This window comes from Gossypium arboreum, chromosome 3 (genome assembly GCF_025698485.1).
Source record: "Gossypium arboreum isolate Shixiya-1 chromosome 3, ASM2569848v2, whole genome shotgun sequence".
Classification (NCBI taxonomy): domain Eukaryota; kingdom Viridiplantae; phylum Streptophyta; class Magnoliopsida; order Malvales; family Malvaceae; genus Gossypium; species Gossypium arboreum.
The window spans coordinates 136,612,012-136,632,793 of record NC_069072.1 but is presented as its reverse complement, the minus strand read 5'-3'; the positions used below and the strand labels follow the sequence as shown (position 1 = coordinate 136,632,793).

General features: G+C 31.8%; 1 protein-coding gene and 1 pseudogene across 1 annotated transcript; one reads left to right on the top strand and one right to left on the bottom strand.

The window, feature by feature from the left end:
* Positions 1 to 719: 719 nt before the first annotated feature.
* LOC108475341 (cytochrome P450 CYP749A22-like) lies at positions 720 to 2,555 on the bottom strand. The gene is made up of 5 exons (XM_017777304.1): positions 2,363 to 2,555; positions 2,055 to 2,278; positions 1,729 to 1,961; positions 1,240 to 1,618; positions 720 to 1,169 (listed from the first exon to the last, which is right to left on the bottom strand). The coding sequence occupies exons 1-5, from the start codon at positions 2,553 to 2,555 to the stop codon at positions 720 to 722; spliced, it is 1,479 nt and encodes a 492-aa protein (XP_017632793.1).
* Positions 2,556 to 19,772: 17,217 nt separating this feature from the next.
* Positions 19,773 to 20,580, top strand: LOC128290664 (ATP synthase subunit a, chloroplastic-like; annotated as a pseudogene).
* Positions 20,581 to 20,782: the final 202 nt, after the last annotated feature.

Sequence of the window (20,782 nt, the reverse complement as noted above, 5' to 3'; positions counted from 1 at the left end):
ATAAAAACACTAAAAAAAAAAAACTAAGCAAATGTAAGCAAGATATGGTCCAAAATAATCATATGATAAAGAGTCATTAAATTTCATACTAAAATGAATTTATTGTGTGTTTCTTTAAACACACATTTGTGTTTTAAATTTGTGACTTTTACATGCAAACACGTGTGATAAGATTTTTAGTATTCCTTAATCTCATTGAATTTCAATTGATTTGATAAAATTTGAAGGAAAAAAAGAGAGAAAATTTTGGAATTGGAGTGCATTTTCTAAAGAAATGAAAAATTTATAATATTGTAAGACATCTTCATTGATGACCAAAATTCAAATAGGAAATTTAAATATGATTCTTTCAACGAAATTGTGTACAAGATCTTTTTGGCTTGTAAAAGGGGCTTTGTAGAAGGATAAGTCCTATATGTGCTGCTAGAATCTAGTGTATTCGTCTTTGTATACTTAAACATTTTTAACGAATTAGTGTAATAAAATATCAATTAAATACATTAATATCTTTTTGTGTATTATCCTCAATGCTTTTTACGTGTAAAATAAAAGAGGAGTAAATATTGGCTCATTTATTATTAAACTTTTAACTAATACTAGGTATTATTATGTGGTCGAATTACGGAAAGACACTTGAATTAATAGATAACTTAAACATGTCTTTAATCTAATCAGAAACAAACATAAACCAATTATGCTAAACCCCTGTTTCTTAACAGCTATGTACTACAAGCATTATTATGCAGTGACTCAAGAATTACTTGAATTCCATGTTGTGGTACAAGGGAGATAATAGGTATTGGTGAGTGGACATAGGTGGGGGAGAGGGAAACGCTGTAACGTTGTAGAATCATGGAGAGAACAATCTTGGTTTCTATCATTGCAAAGGTCATACCAACACAAGATCGAAGTCCCAATCCGAAAGGGGAAAATGCAGCAGCGTTGTAGTTGGTAGCTTTGGCAATCCCTTCGGAGAATCTCTCCGGTTTAAAAAGATGTGCATCATCACCCCACAAATAAGGGTCACGATGAAGTCTGCTGTTTAGAACCAGAATATCTATATTAGCAGGCAAGACTAGCTTTTCTAACTGAACTTCTCTTGCAACTTCTCTTGGCAGGCCATTTGTTGGACCATACAATCTTAGAGTTTCGTTGATGATCATAGACATCTGTTTGAAAAATAGAAATGTGTTAGTGTAGCGATCACAATTTAAATTCTTGGTTTTATAGTTTACTTACCGTTTTGAGTTTGGGGATGCCTTCAAGATGCGGATTTTGGTTACCAAATATGTCAATCACCTCTCTTCTTGCTTTTTCTTGCCAATCTCCATGGATTGCCAAATGTAGGACTATCCATGAAAGCAATGAATTAAGAGTTGATTGACCAGCAAAGTAGATTGTTTTGCATTCACCTACCAAGTCTTCTAATGAAAGCTTGTTTTTATCGTTCAAATCATGATAAGCATTTACAAGTAATCCCAAATAATCATCACCGAAGCTGTCAGCTTCTCCACCCACAACTTTGTCTTCTCTTTTCTTAATTATCTCCATCACACAATCTTGTATGCCTTTTTCAAGTTTTTCAGACTCTAGCAAATCAGCAGATTTCCATAATTTGCTGTGAAAGCAAACCAAGGTCAGCCATATATAAGGAGAAAACTATATCCATGGGGATTGAGAACACAATCAAGGAAAAACATGGGATTAACAGATTTAGAGGGAACATACTTAATGAAAGGAATCGTAGTCTTGGAAATATTTCGGCTCACAAGTATGTTCAACTTTTTGAGCATGACAAAAATATTCTCCCCTTCCAAGTAATTGCTACCGAAAGCTGTTTTTGATATCACTTCTGAAGTCAATAATCTGAATTCTTCGAATACTTCAATCTCTTTGCTTTCTTGAGCTTTCCACTTTTCTAGCATTGTTTCAACACTAGCAATTATTGTTGGAGTCATGTTCTGCCCAAACAATCCTCCAATATGTTAGTGCTCTGATTATATTGCAGTACTCTATGTATAATTACAACTAATTTATATATTTCAAGGATTTACCTTTAGCCTTTCCCCATGGAAAGCTTTATCGGCCAGCTTTCGATGCTTTGCCCATTTTCCCCCCTCAATGAACGCAAGCCCATTTCCCAACAGCTTCTCACCAATATCTGAAAGCTTCCTTTTTGGAAATTTTTTTTCACTATTTCTTAGAACCTTTTTGACAAGTTCGGGGTCTGAAATCACCAGTTCAGCTCGAACACCGCTCCAAGAAAGATAATTCTTCCCTAATCACATAAAAGAAAAAAGGATCTATCTTTTCTTGGAGCCATAAAATAGAAACCATGATGAAAAACATGCATGGATCTTACCATATCTGTTGATCCAGGTGTAAAAATGTGGCTGTACTTTGGGAAATATATCATCTGTTAAGGCCAAACATTTGCTTGATGCTTCCATTCTCATTTTGGTAACTTGTTTGTTGTTTCCATAGATGAATTTGTAAGGAGGTCCTTTGATTCCCTGCGAATTCATCATATGTTCTATACGGAGAGGTATCCACATGTACTCATAAAGGAACTTTATTAAAGCTATGAGGAAGAAACAACATGGGACAAGAATTACAAGCTCCATCAAGCCACTCTTTTTTTTCTTCTCTTACCCCTGAATCCAGATGTTCCATTTGTATTTATATTGTGATTTCCATTTTGAACGAATACACATGAATTATGAGGATATCATATTTTAAAATTTAATGTTTTACTTAGTATTTACATTAAAATAATAATATTTTTTAAAAAATTGATGGTTAAATTATATTTTTTTAAAGGTTAAAACTAAATTTAGCTAAAATTAATGACTAAAGAGAAAAGATTTTATGAAACAGGGTGTCATGCACGTCATCGTATATCTCTTTCCAATTACTTAATGACATTTCAACAATTTTTTATATCTCATTAATACATAATTTTGGTAAATTTTAACCTGAACCTTGCACTTAAATCCTGAATCCCGAACCCCGAACCTCAAACTCAAAACTCTGAACCTTAAATTAAAATGCCAAATTCAAGATTCAGGGTTCAAGATTCAAGTTTAGGATTTAAGGGTCGAGTTTAAGGTTTAAGGTTTGAGTTTGAGAGTTTATAGTTCAAAGTTTAAGTTTAACAAATTACTAAAATTATATATAAATAATATAAAAAATATTAAAATATTAGTTAATAATTAGAAAATGAAACAAAATGACGTGACCATCTTAATTGATAGGGTTTTTTATTAAAATAGGACAAAAAAATAAAAAAAAATGTCAAAATAATACAAAGCAAAAACTATGTACCAAAATGGTACATTTGGGGTGGTGCCGCCTATGGCAGAGGCGTGACCACCCCATGTCAAATCAAAAATTACTGTTGCTGTCTGTCAAATTGTGGCACAGGACTGAAATGTAATAATATAAAATATTTAGGGACCTGTTATGAATTGTTTCATTTAGAATGGCTGCTGAAAAAAAGGAGAAAGGGTGCTGCCTAACATTGTGGCGGCACCAAACTTTAAATATGGCTAATTGCCTTGTTAGCCCTCCTTATTTATTATTTTCTTTTTATTCCCCTTCAACTCACTATATTGTTTTTAAACAAGCCCTTAACCTATTTTTGTAGTTAAATAAGCCATTAACTTATGGTTTTTACTCATATTAGCCATATTTAAAGTTTGGTGCCGCCACACTGTTAGGCGACACCCTTTCTCCTTTTTTTCAGTAGCCATTCTAAATGAAACAATTCATAACAGGTCCCTAAATATTTTATATTATTACATTTCAGTCCTGTGTCACAATTTGACAGGCAGCAACAGTAATTTTTGATTTGACATGGGGTGGTCACGCCTCTGCCATAGGCGGCACCACCCCAAATGTACCATTTTGATACATAATTTTTGCTTTATATTATTTTGACATTTTTTTTATTTTTTTGTCCCATTTTAGTAAAAAACCCTAATTGATACAATTTTTTCTCCTTTGCGTTTAACACGTTGAAGTAAAAACTTGCCAAATAATCTGTATCCGATTGCAGCCCCACATAAAGTGGGAAACATTATTGCAAGGAACTTTGACAAAAGAGCAACTTTACCAAGTGGGCTTATTTTAAGAATTTTATTTTAAAATTTTTAAATATAATTTAATATTAAATTGAAAAATAATAATAAATATATTTATAAAAATATTAAAATTAAATAAAACTTTAATTGAAATGATAAATATATTAAATTTATAATATTTTAGTTCAAATATAATGAAGCATATTTTTCTAGATTTTATATTATTCAAATAACAAAAATCCCTACAATAATTTTAGGATGTATTTCTATCTTGTTTATTTTCTAATAAAAATCAATAAAAAGTTACAATTGTTTAGATTTGAACAAATGTTAGTAACATTTATAAAATTATCTTTTACTAGTTCAAACAAAGTTTTATTTTGATATATTTATACTTTTCAATGTTAAGGTAAACTGTATTAGTAGTTACCCAATTATTAGTAAATTTCTTTTTCATCACTTAATTATAAAAAGTTACAAAATTATTACCCAACTATTTAATTTTGTCCTTTTTAGTCACTGGTTGGGGTGACATCTTTTAAAATTCACATAATAGAAACTTTAACCTTCAACATTTCTACATTGTGTTTATTTAGTCTTGATTCTGAAAAATCTAGCCCTCCATACTTATGCATTATGTAATTTGATTTTTTCTTTACAATTTTACTTTTCTTTGTGCCCATTTCACTTAAAAAGTAAAAATATATATATTTGCTAAATTTGATAAAAGAAATACAAAAATAGAAACACCTAAAAATTTAAGGTAATTATAACTTTCATACTATCATTTGTAAATGTTGAGGGTTGAATTTTTTAGATTCAATACTAAATTGACATCATTTATAAAGGTTGAGGTTAAAGTTGCTATTGTACCAAATTTTAAAAGCTACCACAGTTACCCAACTAGTGGCAAAAATGATAAAATTGAATTTGTAAATGTCTTATTGATGTAAATAATATAGGTTCAAATTCAATCACATGCAAATTTTTTATTAAATTTTATTAAAAATTAAAAGACTAAATATAATTTATTTTAATTATAAAAGATATTTCTATAATTTTACTAACTAAATTGATGCCCGATTGATTCGTAATAGTAATTCAATCATGAACTTAAATTATTGTATAAATATAGTAAAAACACTCTTACAATATAATAACTTTGTATGTAAAAAATATTTTAATCACTTTCTGTACATAATCTACTACTAACAAAATCAAACCCATCAGTCCCTCTACCCTGTAATCTAATTTGGACAACTCTTTTTACATTTATAACAATTAGTTGCTCATTTTAATATTATATATCTTATAATTTTGAAAGGGTTAAATCAAAATTTTATCATTTTCAAAGAAATTAAAGTATAATTTTATCATTATTAATTTAAAATTTTATAAATTATAAAGGATTTAAATTACAATTTTACTATTTTAGGGCATCCACTACGCTTCACCACTGTAGTTGCTCATTACTAGACAGTCCCCTAAATTGCCTTTGGTTCCTTTCCTTCCAAACCAAATAAACAAAAGAAGTACAAGCTAGATTCAAGATACGGTAAGTAAACTCTTCTCTTTCAACTTGGTTCAAGCCCATTGAAGTTCTTGATTTTGTCCATAACATCCTTCTGAATATGATAGAGATCAACGGTACTTTTCCAAACTATCTTTCAGAAACTACATCCATAGAACAAGTGAACTCTTGTTTCCATCTCCTTGCAACAAAGTTCGACATTCCTTTAGCATCTAGAACAACAAGTAAACACTCCCAATTAAGAGACTTATAGGCTTTTTGAAGGTCGATCTTAAAAGCACATCTGGGGGAGAGAGTACTTCTACCATAGGCTTTGACTAATTCATGTGCCAATAACTTGTTATCAATGATGCTTCTACCTTGTACAAATGTACTCTAACGAGAAGAGATCATGGGAAATATGGAGAGAGTCTTTTAACCATTATCTTGGTAATTCACTTGTAAACCATTGAACAACAAGAAATAGGTCTAAAGACTTTAATAGAATTAGGACTTTGACACTTGGGAACAAGAACAGCAATGGTAGAATTGAAAGCAGGGAGAATTTTTATGTTTGGAAGAAGTATCTTACAATGAAATCTTGCCCAACAATAGACCAAGCTGCTTTGGAAAATAGGGATGAATATCCATCAAGGCCTAGAGCCTTGTTATTACCTTGCTCAAATATAACATCTTTAATCTCCTCATTAGTAATTTCCTTTACCAAATTTTCCCGAGCCTCAGCTGGGAGAACATACTGTAACAATTCTTCTACCACTGCCTTTGAAATTCCGAGGTAACATGCTAATCCAATGCGGATTCACCAACACCCAGTCCAACTTTTTTTGCTACAAACCTCTCCTACTGATTTTTAGTCCATGTAAAACCAGACCTACTACTACAAGCATGATCTTGAACTTCCAAATTGTCTAGGCAAATTTGAAAACCCTCATACCAAAGGTAATCGAATGGGCACCATCAAAATTAGAGCTCTCCTCAGGTCTGGCAATTACATTGAAATCTCCACCCCCCCCCCCCCTCCCCCCAAGCAACCAGAGACTAGAACCAATTAATTATTTACTTCTCTCCAAGTGAGCCCACAAATTCCTTCTCAATCTACCATCATTGTTTCCATAAACAGCAATGAAAAAGATCTTTCTATTCTTGTAAAGAGTACTACAAGATAAAACATTGGTTAGTAACAGCTACCAAAACTAGACGAATACCCTCCATCCAGAGAATCCAAAGCCTACCAAATATTAGGAGTTGCCAAATATAGTGCTGATATTTGATAACTTTTGTCTTGTTAATTAAAATGATTAAATTTGTAATTGTTTAATGATTTTAATACTTATGGAAAATAGTATGAAAGGGTATAAGCTACGTTTTCAGTTCATATTATGAGGATATCTTACATAATTTAAATAAATTTTGTTTGTATATTCATTAACTATTATTGTCTCTCTTTCATTCTTAACGTTATTGACAAATTAAATTTTAGGCGTTTGTTACAGGATTATTCATCGATAAAAGAATTAATCAATAGTGATTATTTTGATTATCCAAAAGTATGAAAAGATTGGTTGTTATGCATTCGTTAATAATTATAACCAATTTATAATAAAATATTAAAATTATTTTTACATCAATGATTAAACCTATAAATCGAAACTGAAATTTTGCATTCAACTAAATTTTCAACGTATCGATTTTTCTTAAATTCTAATTGTGATTTTCTTTTTACATAGTTTTAGTTTTAGTTTTAGTTTTAGTTTTAATTTTAATTTTAATTTTCATTTTCAGTTAAGACTTAACCCTAATCATTGCTATTTAAAAAAATTATTTTTAAATAAAAATTATTTTTGTTAGTTTCAACACCAATTCTTATTGAGCATAACATTTATAAACCTAAGACTAAATTTGCAAAAACCACAACATAAACATTAGCATATGCCAACCTCTGTTTAAAAACAATAAGCCCATACATGTATAAGGGAATGCCACAAACACTTGCAATGTAACTCAATCCATTCTTAATAAACAGTTCTACAGGAACCTGCTTGAGATGAATCCATACAGGGAACTTTTTCCAAACCAAAATCCAATCATTTCATATTAGTTTCCCATTCTCACAAAATAACAGGCTTATTCTGAAGATGCCAGGGACCATGCTCCAAAAGTAGTCTCCGGCTTCAGCATTAGAAAATTTGAACAATAAAAGATTATTCCCGTCAAGACTCACACAAACATTTGGAGACCTTCTAAGAAATTGCCCCATTAAAGAGTACTGCCAAACTCGAATCCCTTCCTCAATTACCCCAGTTGGAGGTTTAACCATTGATTGATCTATCATGACTCCCTGGTGGAAAAAATTCAAGGGTTTGATCCGACATGACCCCGAAAAGACCTCTCTAACGTGTCAAGTTTGTTTGAACAGATTGTTCCATGTTCTCAGAATTACCAAAAAACAATCAATGTAAGAAATCTACAAAAAATAAAAATTTAAAGAAACAATGGAGAAATTTAAAGACCTCTCCAATCTGTCAAATTTGTTGGAACAGATTCTTTTTACTTGATCAAGATTTTGGCAAATTTTCTTCGTTTCCAAGAAAGGCTCTATTAGAGCTACTAGTTGAGTTTGTAAAAATTTTATTCTTAAAGGGTTAAATTGTACACTCCTTCAAACAAATCAAAATTAATCTGAAGACCAAAGAGGCCATAAAGCAAACCCCAAAAACTCCATAAACACAAGCAGCGTTTGCAGCTTCAAAAAGCACAACAAATCAACCTCTCCCCCCTATCTCAACAACACACCACACCAAAAAATTCACTCATTAAGTCATTTGATCTTCAGCAAAAGACCATCTTGAACAAAATAATACACCAACGTTAAAGAGCATCCATCACCATCAAGCCAAGATCACACCTTCAATTGGTAAAAAATAAGAACTCAAGACCATCTAGTTAAGACTTATGACCAGAAAGCCACTTAAATGGAAGATTCAGTCCCCATCAAAAATAAAAGAAGGAAACCTTAAAAGTAACAATGGAAAACAATTTCAACCAAAACCAAAAGCAAATTTTATCATTGAACGACTCAGTACATATAATAAAATGAAAATCACACTGACACAAACATTGCGAAAGGGAAACACAACCCATCAACATTTATTGAATTAAACATAACATTTTGCTGCAGATGTCACTCAAGCTGGCTCATTTTTTTATCTTCATCTTCATGTTCTTCTCCAAAATGAAACTAGCTTTGGCCTTCTTTCTTCATGTTTTCCTCAAACTCCTGTCAAACAATGATATATACAAATGAATAATGAGCCAAACTACATTTTAAACATATGTGTAAATAATCATAATAAATAAATATGTATGCATTTAACATTTTCTAAACAGGTTCACAAGCCAGGTCTTGTTAAGTCAAATCAACCTAAATTCATAAAATTTTTCGATCAATATTAATCGAGCTACTTCAAAAGAATATTATTTATAGGTAAACAGTTTAATTATTTATTATTGATTCAGGTTTATTCAAATTTGAAAATCTCTTATCCAAGGCGTTTCTAGTTAATTATTTTGAACCCATTTTATTAATTAAAATTTTAAAAAATAATAATAAGGAAAATAAGAAGTAAAGACTTACAGGACTGTAGATGGAAAGCTTGGCAGCTTTGGCATACCTCACGTATCTCATAAGATCTTCATAAGTGTAGAATTCTTGCTCAGTGGCTGGACATAAGTAGGTCTGCAATTTTCTCAATAATTGTTATTGTTAATTAATCCAAACAAACTGTTAAAATTAATTAATCCAAAAAAAATTTATATTATTTAAGGACAACTCACATTCCGACACATATTATTAAACTACCGTACGGGCTATGATGTCGCATCTAATAGATGAGATGAACAACATATCCAATGCTGAGTTCATTAATCCAAATTATTTGATGACTCAAATATACCATATTTTTCTGTAAGAACTATCAAATATAAATATACATATACTTATATTTTATACCATATTTTTCAATATATACCTTGACTTCAATACCATTTTTGAACTTGGTATGCGAAACCCAACCTTCAGGGATAGGACCAGGTGAGTCCTTGATGTCCTTGTTGTCTTTCTGGTCAGCCATTTCCTGCAAAATTTCAAAACCCCAAAAATAAAACTCTCTGAATAAACCTTTTGTCTGCACTGTGCATCTAAAAGAGGTAACCAAAGGGGATTATATAGCAGTCTAGAAAAAAGAGAAAAACATGGGTTAGAACACACGTGCACTGTGTTGTTTTGTCAAAGAAATAAGAATTGGGTTTGCAGGGAAGCGAGTATAATGTGATGTTTCTGTTTCATTTTCCTTTGCTTGGCTGGTTTTTCTGGGTTCATGCAAGAAATGACAAAATTAAATAATAGCAGACCTTTGGAGTTTGGTAAGAAGAAAAGACAGCCGTTTATTATAAAATAAAATAACAGTCATTTTATCTTGAAACAAGAGAAAAAGGAAAAACAGCCGTTTCAATATTTGAGAGTTAATTAGGTTGGCTAAATTAATTCTATATATGGTAAAAATACTGAAGGTTTCCTAGTTGGCAACTTTAATTCTTCAAATTTTTTTCCTAATGTTTTCAAGTGGTATTTAAAAAATTAAAATATGAATAAATAGGATATGTTGGAGATTTTTAACACTATTTTTGAAATTAAAAATCATCAATCAAGCATCAATTGAGTCTTAATTTGATTGGCATAAGCATTGTTGTTAATGTTGGATTATAGATAATTTTAGGCATTGTGTCAAAAAAGAAAAAAAAATTATTTCTAAGGGATAGCTAGTCCAAGATACTAAAAAACAAAGTTTGATTTTAGAAAAACACCATCATTTTGGGAATGTACACGCGGTAGAAAAATTAGGATTACTGACATGTTTAACTCAGTCCATATAATGTCTTTTTCAGGAGGTAAAGAAAATGCATCTCACGTGCGCCAATTAGTGGGAATGAGAGGACTAACGTCTGATCCCCAAGGAAAAATGATCGATGCGGTAGAAAAATTACCCCAATCTATTGAGATATGGTTTGCAACAAGAAATGAATCTTAATTTTAGGATGATTGACCTGTTTAACCCAGTCAATATAATGTCTTTTTAGGAGCTAAAGGAAATGCATCTCACGTGCACCAATTAGTGGGAACGAAAGGATTAATGTCGGATCCCCAAGGACAAATGATCGATGCGGTAGAAAAATTACGCCAATCTATTGAGATGTGGTTTGCGACAAGAAATTAATCCTAATTTTAGGATGACTGACCTATTTAACCCACTACATATAATGTCTTTTTCACGAGCTAAAAGAAATGCGTCTCATGTGCACCAATTAGTGGGAATGAGAGGACTAATGTCTGATCCCTAAGGACAAATGATCAATGCGATAGAAAAATTACGCCAATCTATTGAGATATGGTTTGCGATAAGAAATGAATCCTGATTTTAGGATGACTGACTTGTTTAACCCAGTCCATATAATGTCTTTTTCAGGAGCTAAAGGAAATGCATCTCGCGTGCACCAATTAGTGGCAATGAGAGGATTAATGTCGGATTGTGATTTTCTTTACATAGTTTTAGTTTTGATTTTAATTTCCCTTTTCAGTTAAGACTTAACCCTAATCATTGCTATTTAAAATTTTTTTTATTTTTGAATAAAAAATTATTTTTATTAGTTTCTACACCAATTCTTATTGAGCATAACATTTATAAATCTAGATAAGACTAAATTTGCTAACACAACAACATAAACATTAGCATATGCCAACCTTTGTTTAAAAGTAATAACCCCATCCATGTATAAAGGAGTGCCACAAACACTTGCAATGTAACTCAATCCATTCTTAATAAACAGTTCTAGAGGAACCTGCTTGAGATGAATCCATACTGGGAACTTTTTCCAAATCAAAATCCAATCATTTCATATTAAATTTCCATTCTCGCAAAATAACAGGCTTATTCTGAATATGCCAGGGACCATGCGCCAAAACTAGTCGCCGGCTTCAGCATTAGAAAATTTGAACAATAAAAGATTATCCCCGTCAAGACCCACACCAACATTTGGAGACCTTCTAAGAAATTGCCCCATTAAAGAGTACTGCCAAACTCGAATCCCTTCCTCAATTACCCCAGTTGGAGGTTTAACCATTGATTGATCTCCCTGGTGGAAAAACTTCAAGGGTTTGATCCGACATGACCCCAAAAAGACCTCTCTAATGTGTCAAGTTTGTTTGAACAGGTTGTTCCACGTTCTTAGAATTACCAAACAACAATCAATGCAAGAATTCAACAAGAAAGAAAAATTTAAAGAAACAATGGAGAAATTTAAAGACCTCTCCAATCTGTCAAATTTGTTGGAACAGATTCTTTTTACTTGTTCAAGATTTTGGCAAAATTTCTTCGTTGCCAAGAAAGGCTCTATTAGAGCTACTTGTCAAAGTTTTATTGTTAAAGGGTTCAATTACACACTCATTCAAACAAATCAAAATTAATCTAAAAACCAAAGATGCCATAAAGCAAATCCCAGAAACTCCATAAACACAAGCAGCGTTTGAAGCTTCAAAAAGCACAACAAATCAACCACTCTCCCCAACAACACACCACATCAAAAAATTCACTCATCATGTCATTTGATCTTCAGAAAAAGACCATCTTGAACAAAATAATACACCAACGTTAAAGAGCATCCATCACCATCAAGCCAAGATTAAACCTTCAATTGGTAAAAAATAAAGACTCAAGACGATCTAGTTAGGATTTATGACCAGAGAGCCACTTAAATGGAAGATTCAGTCCCCATCAAAAATAAAAGAAGGAAACCTTAAAAGTAACAATGGAAAACAATTTCAACCAAAACCAAAAGCAAATTTTATCATTGAACTCAGTACATATAATAAAATGAAAATCACACTGACACAAACATTGCGAAATGGAAACACAACCCATCAACATTTATTGAATTAAACATAACATTTTGCTGCAGATTTCACTCAAGCTGGCTCATTTTTTTATCTTCATCTTCATGTTCTTCTCCAAAATGAAACTAGCTTTGGCCTTCTTTCTTCATGTTTTCCACATACTCCTGTCAAACAATGATATATACAAATGAATAATTAGCCAAAATACATTTTAAACATATGTGAAAATAATCATAATAAATAAATATGTATGCATTTAACATTTTCTAAACAGGTTCACAAGCCAAGTCTTGTTAAGTCAAATCAACCTAAATTCATAAAATTTTATCGATCAATATTAATCGAGCTACTTCAAAAGAATATTATTTATAGGTAAAAACAGTTTAATTATTTATTATTGATTCAGGTTAATTCAAATTTGAAAATCTCTTATCCAAGGCATTTCTTGTTAATTATTTTGAACCCATTTTATTAATTAAAATTTTAAAAAATAATAATAAGGAAAAGAAGAAGAAGTAAAGACTTACAGGAGTATAGATGGAAAGCTTGGCAGCTTTGGCATACCTCACGTATCTCATAAGATCTTCATAAGTGTAGAATTCTTGCTCAGTGACTGGACATAAGTAGGTCTGCAAATTTCTCGATAATTGTTATTGTTAATTAATCCAAACAAACTGTTAAAATTAATTAATCCAAAAAAAATTTATATTATTTAAGGACAACTCACATACCGACACATATTATTAAACTGATGTCGCATCTAATAGATGAGATGAACAACATATCCAATGCTGAGTTCATTCATCCAAATTATTTGATGACTCAAATATACCATATTTTTCTGTAAGAACTATTAAATATAAATATACATATACTTATATTTTATACCATATTTTTCAATATATACCTTGACTTCAATACCATTTTTGAACTTGGTATGCGAAACCCAACCTTCAGGGATAGGACCAGGTGAGTCCTTGATGTCCTTGTTGTCTTTCTGGTCAGCCATTTCCTGCAAAATTTCAAAACCCCAAAAATAAAACTCTCTGAATAAACCTTTTATCTGCACTGCGCATCTAAAAGATGTAACCAAAGGGGATTATATAGCAGTCTAGAAAAAGAGAAAAACATGGGTTAGAACACACGTGCACTGTGTTGTTTTGTCAAAGAAATAAGAATTGGGTTTGCAGGGAAGCGAGTATAATGTGATGCTTCTGTTTCTGTTTCCTTTGCTTGGCTGGTTTTTCTGGGTTCATGCAAGAAATGACAAATTAAATAATAGCAGACCTTTGGAGTTTGGTAAGAAGAAAAGACAGCCGTTTATTATAAAATAAAATAACAGTCATTTTATCTTGAAAAAAGAGAAAAAGGAAAAAAACAGCCGTTTCAATATTTGAGAGTTAATTAGGTTGGCTAAATTAATTCTATATATGGTAAAAATACTTAAGGTTTCCTAGTTGGCAACTTTAATCCTTCAAATTTTTTTCCTAATGTTTTCAAGTGGTATTTAAAAAATTAAAATATAAATAAATAGGATATGTTGGAAATTTTTAACACTATTTTTGAAATTAAAAATCATCAATCAAGTGTTGATTGAGTCTTAATTTGATTGGCATAAGTATTGTTATCAATGCAGGAAGACATGAGTTCGAGTGTGTTGAAGTGTATTATCCTCTAATTTATAAGTTGGGGAGGGGTTATAGATAGTTTTAGGCATTGTGTCAAAAAGAGAAAAAAATTATTTCTAAGGGATGGCTAGTCCAAGATGTTGAAAAACAAAGTTTGATTTTGGAAAAACACCATCATTTTGGGAATGTACATGCGGTAGAAAAATTACGCCAATCTATTGAGATATGGTTTGTGACAAGAAATGAATCCTAATTTTAAGGTTATTGACCTATTTAATCCAGTCCATAAATGTCTTTTTCAGGAGCTAAAGGAAATGCATCTCACGTGCGCCAATTAGTGGGAATAAGAGGATTAATGTCGGATCCCCAAGGACAAATGATCGATACGGTAGAAAAATTATGCCAATCTAGTGAGATATGGTTTGCAACAAGAAATGAATCCTAATTTTAGGATTATTGACATGTTTAACCCAGTCCATATAATATCTTTTTCAGGAGCTAAAGGAAATACATCTCACGTGTGCAATTAGTGGGAATGAGAGTATTAATGTCAGATCCCCAAGGACAAATGATCGATGCGGTAGAAAATTTACGCCAATCTATTGAGATATGGTTTGCGACAAGAAATGAATCATAATTTTAGGATGATTAACCTGTTTAACCCAGTCAATATAATGTCTTTTTCAGGAGCTAAAGGAAATGCATCTCACGTGCACCAATTAGTGGGAATGAGAGGATTAATATCGGATACCCAAGGACAAATGATCGATGCGGTAGAAAAATTACGTCAATCTATTGAAATGTGGTTTGCAACAAGAAATGAATCCTAATGTCTTTTTCACAAGCTAAAGGAAATGCATCTCACGTGCACCAATTAGTGGGAACGAGAGGATTAATGTCGGATCCCCAAGGACAAATGACCGATTTACCCATTCAAAGCAATTTACGTGAAGGATTGTCTTTAACAGAATATATCATTTCTTGTTACGTAGCCTGAAAAGGGGTTGTGGATACCACCATACGAACATCAAATGCTGGATATCTTGCGCGCAGGCTTGTTGAATTAGTTCAACACATTATTGTACGCAGAATAAATTGTGGCATCATCCAAGAGATTTCTGTGAGTCCTCAAAAGAGGACGCTTCTAGAAAGAATTTTTCTCCAAACATTAATTGGTCGTGTGTTAACAGACAATATGTATATGGGTCCGCGGTGCATTGCCATTCGAAATCGAGATATTAGGCTTGAGCTTGTCGATCGATTTAGAGCCTTTCGGACACAGCCAATAAATATTTGAACTCCTTTTACTTGTAGGGGTACATATTGGATTTTTCGATTATGTTATGGTCGGAACCCCACTCATGGTGACCTGATTAAATTGGGAGAAGTTGTAGGTATTATTATGAGGCAATCTATTGGAGATCCGGGAATGCAACTAACATTAAGAACTTTTCATACCAGCGGAGTATTTATAAAGGGTACTGAAGAACATGTACGAGCCCCTTTTAATGGAAAAATAAAATTCAATGACGATTTGGTTCGTGCTACACGCACACGTCACGAGCATCCTGCTTTTTTATGTTATATGGGCCTGTATGTAATTATTAAGAGCGAAGATATTATATATAAGTTGACTATTCCACCAATAGTTTTTTTTAGTCCAAAACGATCAATATGTAAAATCAGAACAAGTGATTGCTGAGATTTGCGCTGTAACATACACTTTAAATTTGAAAGAGAAAGTTCGAAAACATATTTATTCTAACTTAGAGGGGGAAATGCAATGGAATACTGATGTGTACCATTCTCCCGAATTTACATGTAGTAATGTCCATCTCTTACCAAAAACAAGCAATTTGTGGATATTCTCAAGGGATTCGTACAAATTCAGTGTAGTTCCTTTTTCGTTCCACAAGGATTAAGATCAGATAAACATTCATTATCTTTCTACCGAACGAAGATATATTTCTAGATTCTCAATCAATAATGATAAAGTGAGAGACAATTTATTTAGTTCAGATTTTTCTGATAAAAAAGAAGATAGGATTTATGATTATTCAGAATTGAATCGAATAATAGGTATTAGGTATTGTGATTTCAGATATTTTGCTATTCTCCACGAGAATGCTGATTTATTGGCAAAGAGGTGAAGAAATAGATTTATTATTCCATTTTAATTTATTCAACACCAAGAGAAAGAACTAATGTTGCATTCCCATTCTGGCATCTCGATGGAAATACCCATAAATGGTATTTTTCGTAGAAAAAATATTCTTGCTTTTTTTTTATGATACTCGATACAAAATAAAGAGATCAGGAATTACTAAGTATGGGACTCTAACTGCGTATTCAATCGTCAAAAAGGAGGATGTGATTGAGTAGGTTAAGCCAAAATACCAAATGAAAGTAGATTGATTTTTTTCATTCTCTAGGAAGTGCATATTTTATCTAAATCTTCTTCCATAATGGTACGAAACAATAGTATCACTGGAGTAGATACCCAATTCACTTTAAATACAAGAAGCTAAGTGGGCGAATTGGTCCAAATGGAGAGAAAAAAAAAGATTGAACTGAAATTTTTTTTGGGTAATATTTATTTTCCCGAGAAATAAGGTAAGATATCTCGTCACAGTGGCATCTTGATTCCACCAAGAACGGGCAAAACAAACTCTAAAGAATAAAAAAAATTAAAAAAATTGGATCTATGTCCAACATATCACAAATTGGATCTATGTCCAACATATCACACCTACCAAGAAAAAGTATTTTGTTTTCATCTGACCTGTAACTCCATATGAAATACCGGATGGTCTAAATTTAGCAACACTCTTCCCCTAAGATCCATTTCGGGAAAAAGATAATATGCAACTTCAAGCTGTCAATTATATCCTTTATGGAAATGGCAAACCAACTCGAAGAATTTCTGACACAAGTATTAAACTAGTTCGGACTTGTTTAGTGTTGAGTTGGGACCAAGACAATAAAAGTTATTCCACTAAAGAGGTATGTGCTTCATTTTTTGAAGTAAGGACAAATGGTTTGATTCAAGATTTCTTAAAAATGGACTGAGTGAAATCTCATTTTTTATATTATAAAAAGAAATGAACTATTAGGTTTATGATTAATTTCTGATCATAGGTCAGATCGTACCAATAAAAATCCATTGTATTCCATTTATTCCAACGCAAGGATTCAACAATCCTTTAGCCAAAATCACAAAACTGTTAATACGTTATTGAACAGAAATAAGGAATCCCAATCTTTGATAATTTTGTCATCATCTAATTTTTTTCACATGGGCCCATTCAACGATGTAAAATATCACAATGTGATAAAACAGTCCAACTAAGAATTTATTGGGTCCTTTAGGAACAACCCCCAAAATTGTGAATTTTTATTCATCATTTTACCCTTTAATAACTCATAATCATACATCAATAGTGAAATATTTAAGGCTTGACAATTTAAAACAGGCTTTTCAAGTACTTAACTATTATTTAATAGCTGAAAATGGCCAAATTTATAATTTCGATCCATGCCATAACATCTTTTTGGGTTCAGTCAATTTGAATTGGTATTTTTCCCATCATCATTATCATCATAATTATTGTGAAGAATCGTCCACAATAATTAGTCTTGGGTAATTTATTTGTGAAAATGTATGTATAGCCAAAAGCGGACTACACCTAAAATTGGGTCAAGTTTTTATTGTTCAAGTTGATTCTATAGTAATAAGATCAACTAAGCCTTATATGGTGACTTTAGGAGCAACTGTACATGGGCATTATGGAGAAATCCTTTACGAAGGAGATATGTTAGTTACATTTATATATGAAAAATCAAGATCTGGTGATATAACGCAAGGTCTTCCAAAAGTGGAACAAGTGTTAGAAGTGCATTCGATTGATTCAAAATAGATGAACCTAGAAAAGACAATTAAAGGCTGGAACAAATGTATAACAAGAATTCTTGGAATTCTTTGGGATTTGTGATTGGTGCTGAGTTAACCATAGTGCAAAGTCGGCTCTCTTTGGTTAATAAGTTCCAAAAGCGTTTATCGATCTCAGGGGGTACAGATCCATAATAGGCATATAGAAATTATTATACGTCAAATAACATCAAAAGTATAGATTTCAAAAGATAGAATATCTAGTGTTTTTTTTTTACCCGAGGAACTGATTGGATTATTGCGATTTGTTATCGATCGTTTTATTGGGAATAACGAGAGCATCTCTGAACACTCAAAGTTTCATATCTTAAGCAAGTTTTCAAGAAACTATTCGAGTTTTAGCAAAAGCTACTCTTCGAGGTCATATTGATTGGTTGAAAGGCTTGAAAGAAAACGTTGTGCTTAGGGGTATGATACCCACCGATACTGAATTTAAAGGATTAGTGCTCCGATCACGGCAACATAACAACGTTCTTTTGGAAACAAAATAAAAAAAATTATTCAGGGGAGAAATGAGAGATATTTTCTTCCACCATTGAGAATTATTTGACTCCTGCATTTCAAACAATTTACATGATACATTAGGTCACTCTTTTATAGGTATAGAATTTCATGATTCTTAAGATAATTTGTTGTGGTTATTTAAGTTGTTAATTTGTTAATAGTGTTAAAGAGAATAATGAATAGAAAGTAATGGCTTGGCTAGTGGATAAATGACTAATCCCCAGTAGAAGAGAGAGAGAGAGAGAGAGAGAGAGGAAGTGCAAAGAGAAATGGAAAGAAGATATTAGAACATAAATTTGGAAGAGATGTTGGAAGCAGGAGTTTGTTTTGGTCATGGTACTAGGAAATAGAATCCTAGAATGGCGCCATATATCTCTGCAAAATGTAAGGCTATTCATATTAAAAATCTTAGTAGAACTGCTCTCTTTTTTTTTTATCAGAAGCTTGTGATTTAGTTTTTGATGTAGCAAGGGCAAACAATTCTAAATTTTTGGTACAAAAAATAAAGCCGTTGATTCAGCCGCATAAGCTACAATAAGGGCTTGATGTCATTATGTTAATAAAAAATTGCTCAGTGATATTTTAACAAATTAGCCCACTACAGAAACGATGCTCCATAATTTCAAGGGCTTGAGAATAGAACAAAAGACGGGGGACTCAATCGTCTTCCGAAAAGAGATGCAACTATGTGGAAGAGACACAATTATCTCACTTGGAAACATATATGGGCAAGATTAAAAATATGACAAGATTGCCTGATATTGTAATCATCGTTGATCAGCAAGAAGGATATACGACTCTTCGAGAATGTATCACTTTGGGAATTCCAATAATTCATTTAATAGATACAAATAGCGATCTCAATCTCGCAGATATTCTGATTCCAACAAATGATGATGTTATAACTTCAATTTGATTAATTTTTAACAAATTAGTAGTCATAATTTGTAAGGGTCGTTCTAGCTATATACGAAATCCTTGATTAATAATAAGATAAGTAAATTATTTTTTGGAACTACATAAATCTATGGAATCAATTACTATATCCTGAATCACACAAAAGAGATAAAAGAAATTGTGAATATTGTGTGATTAGTTTCCTCGGTGTAAAAAATATTGCATTTGAGTAGGCAAGAGAAGATTGAATCAAAATAATTCATTTTTTAAAGTAAATTTCTATTTTTGTGAAAGGACAATATGAATGTTATATCATGTTCCATCAACGCACTAAATGGGTTATACGATATCTCTGGTGTAGAAGTAGACCAACATTTCTATTGTTAATAGTAGGTTTCCAAGTCCATGCCCAAGTACTTATTACTTCTTGGATTATAATTGCTATCTTATTAGGTTCCGTCGTTATCATTATTCAGAATCCACAAACCATCCCAATTGTTGGTCAAAATTTCTTCGAATATATTCTTGAATTCATTCGAGATGTAAGAAAAACTTAAATTGGAGAAGAATATGGTCCATGTGTTCCCTTTATTGGAACTATGTTTCTATTAATTATTGTTTCTAAATAGTTTGGTGTTTTGTTACCTTGGGAAATCATTCAATTACCTCATGGAGAGTTAGCCCACCGCCACGAATGATATAAATACTACTGTTGCTTTAGCTTTACTCACGTCAGTAACATATTTCTATGCGGGTCTTTCAAAAAAAGGATTGACGTATTTTAGTAAATACATTAAACACACTCCAATTCTTTTACCTAATAACATTTTAGAAGATTTCACAAAACCCTTATCACTTAGTTTTCAACGTTTGGCAACATATTAGCTGATGAATTAGTGGTTGTTGTTCTTGTTTGTTTAGTACCTTCAGTTGTCCTTATACATGTCATGTTTCTTGGATTATTTACAAGTGGGAATTAAGCTCTTATTTTTGCAACTTTAGATGTGACTTATATAGGTGAATCCATAAAGGCTTATCATTGACTAGTTTTTATTTTTGAAATAGTGTAGCCCTTTTCTAGCTTAGCAAGTAATATATTTATATCTTTATTAGAAATATGGAGTTAGTTTACAAGTGTGTTGGAAGCATGTGGATAATTAATAACTGAAATTAATTTTATTACACATAAATATTACACAATACACTTCTAGTTTTCTACCACACACATGCTACTATTTTCTTTTT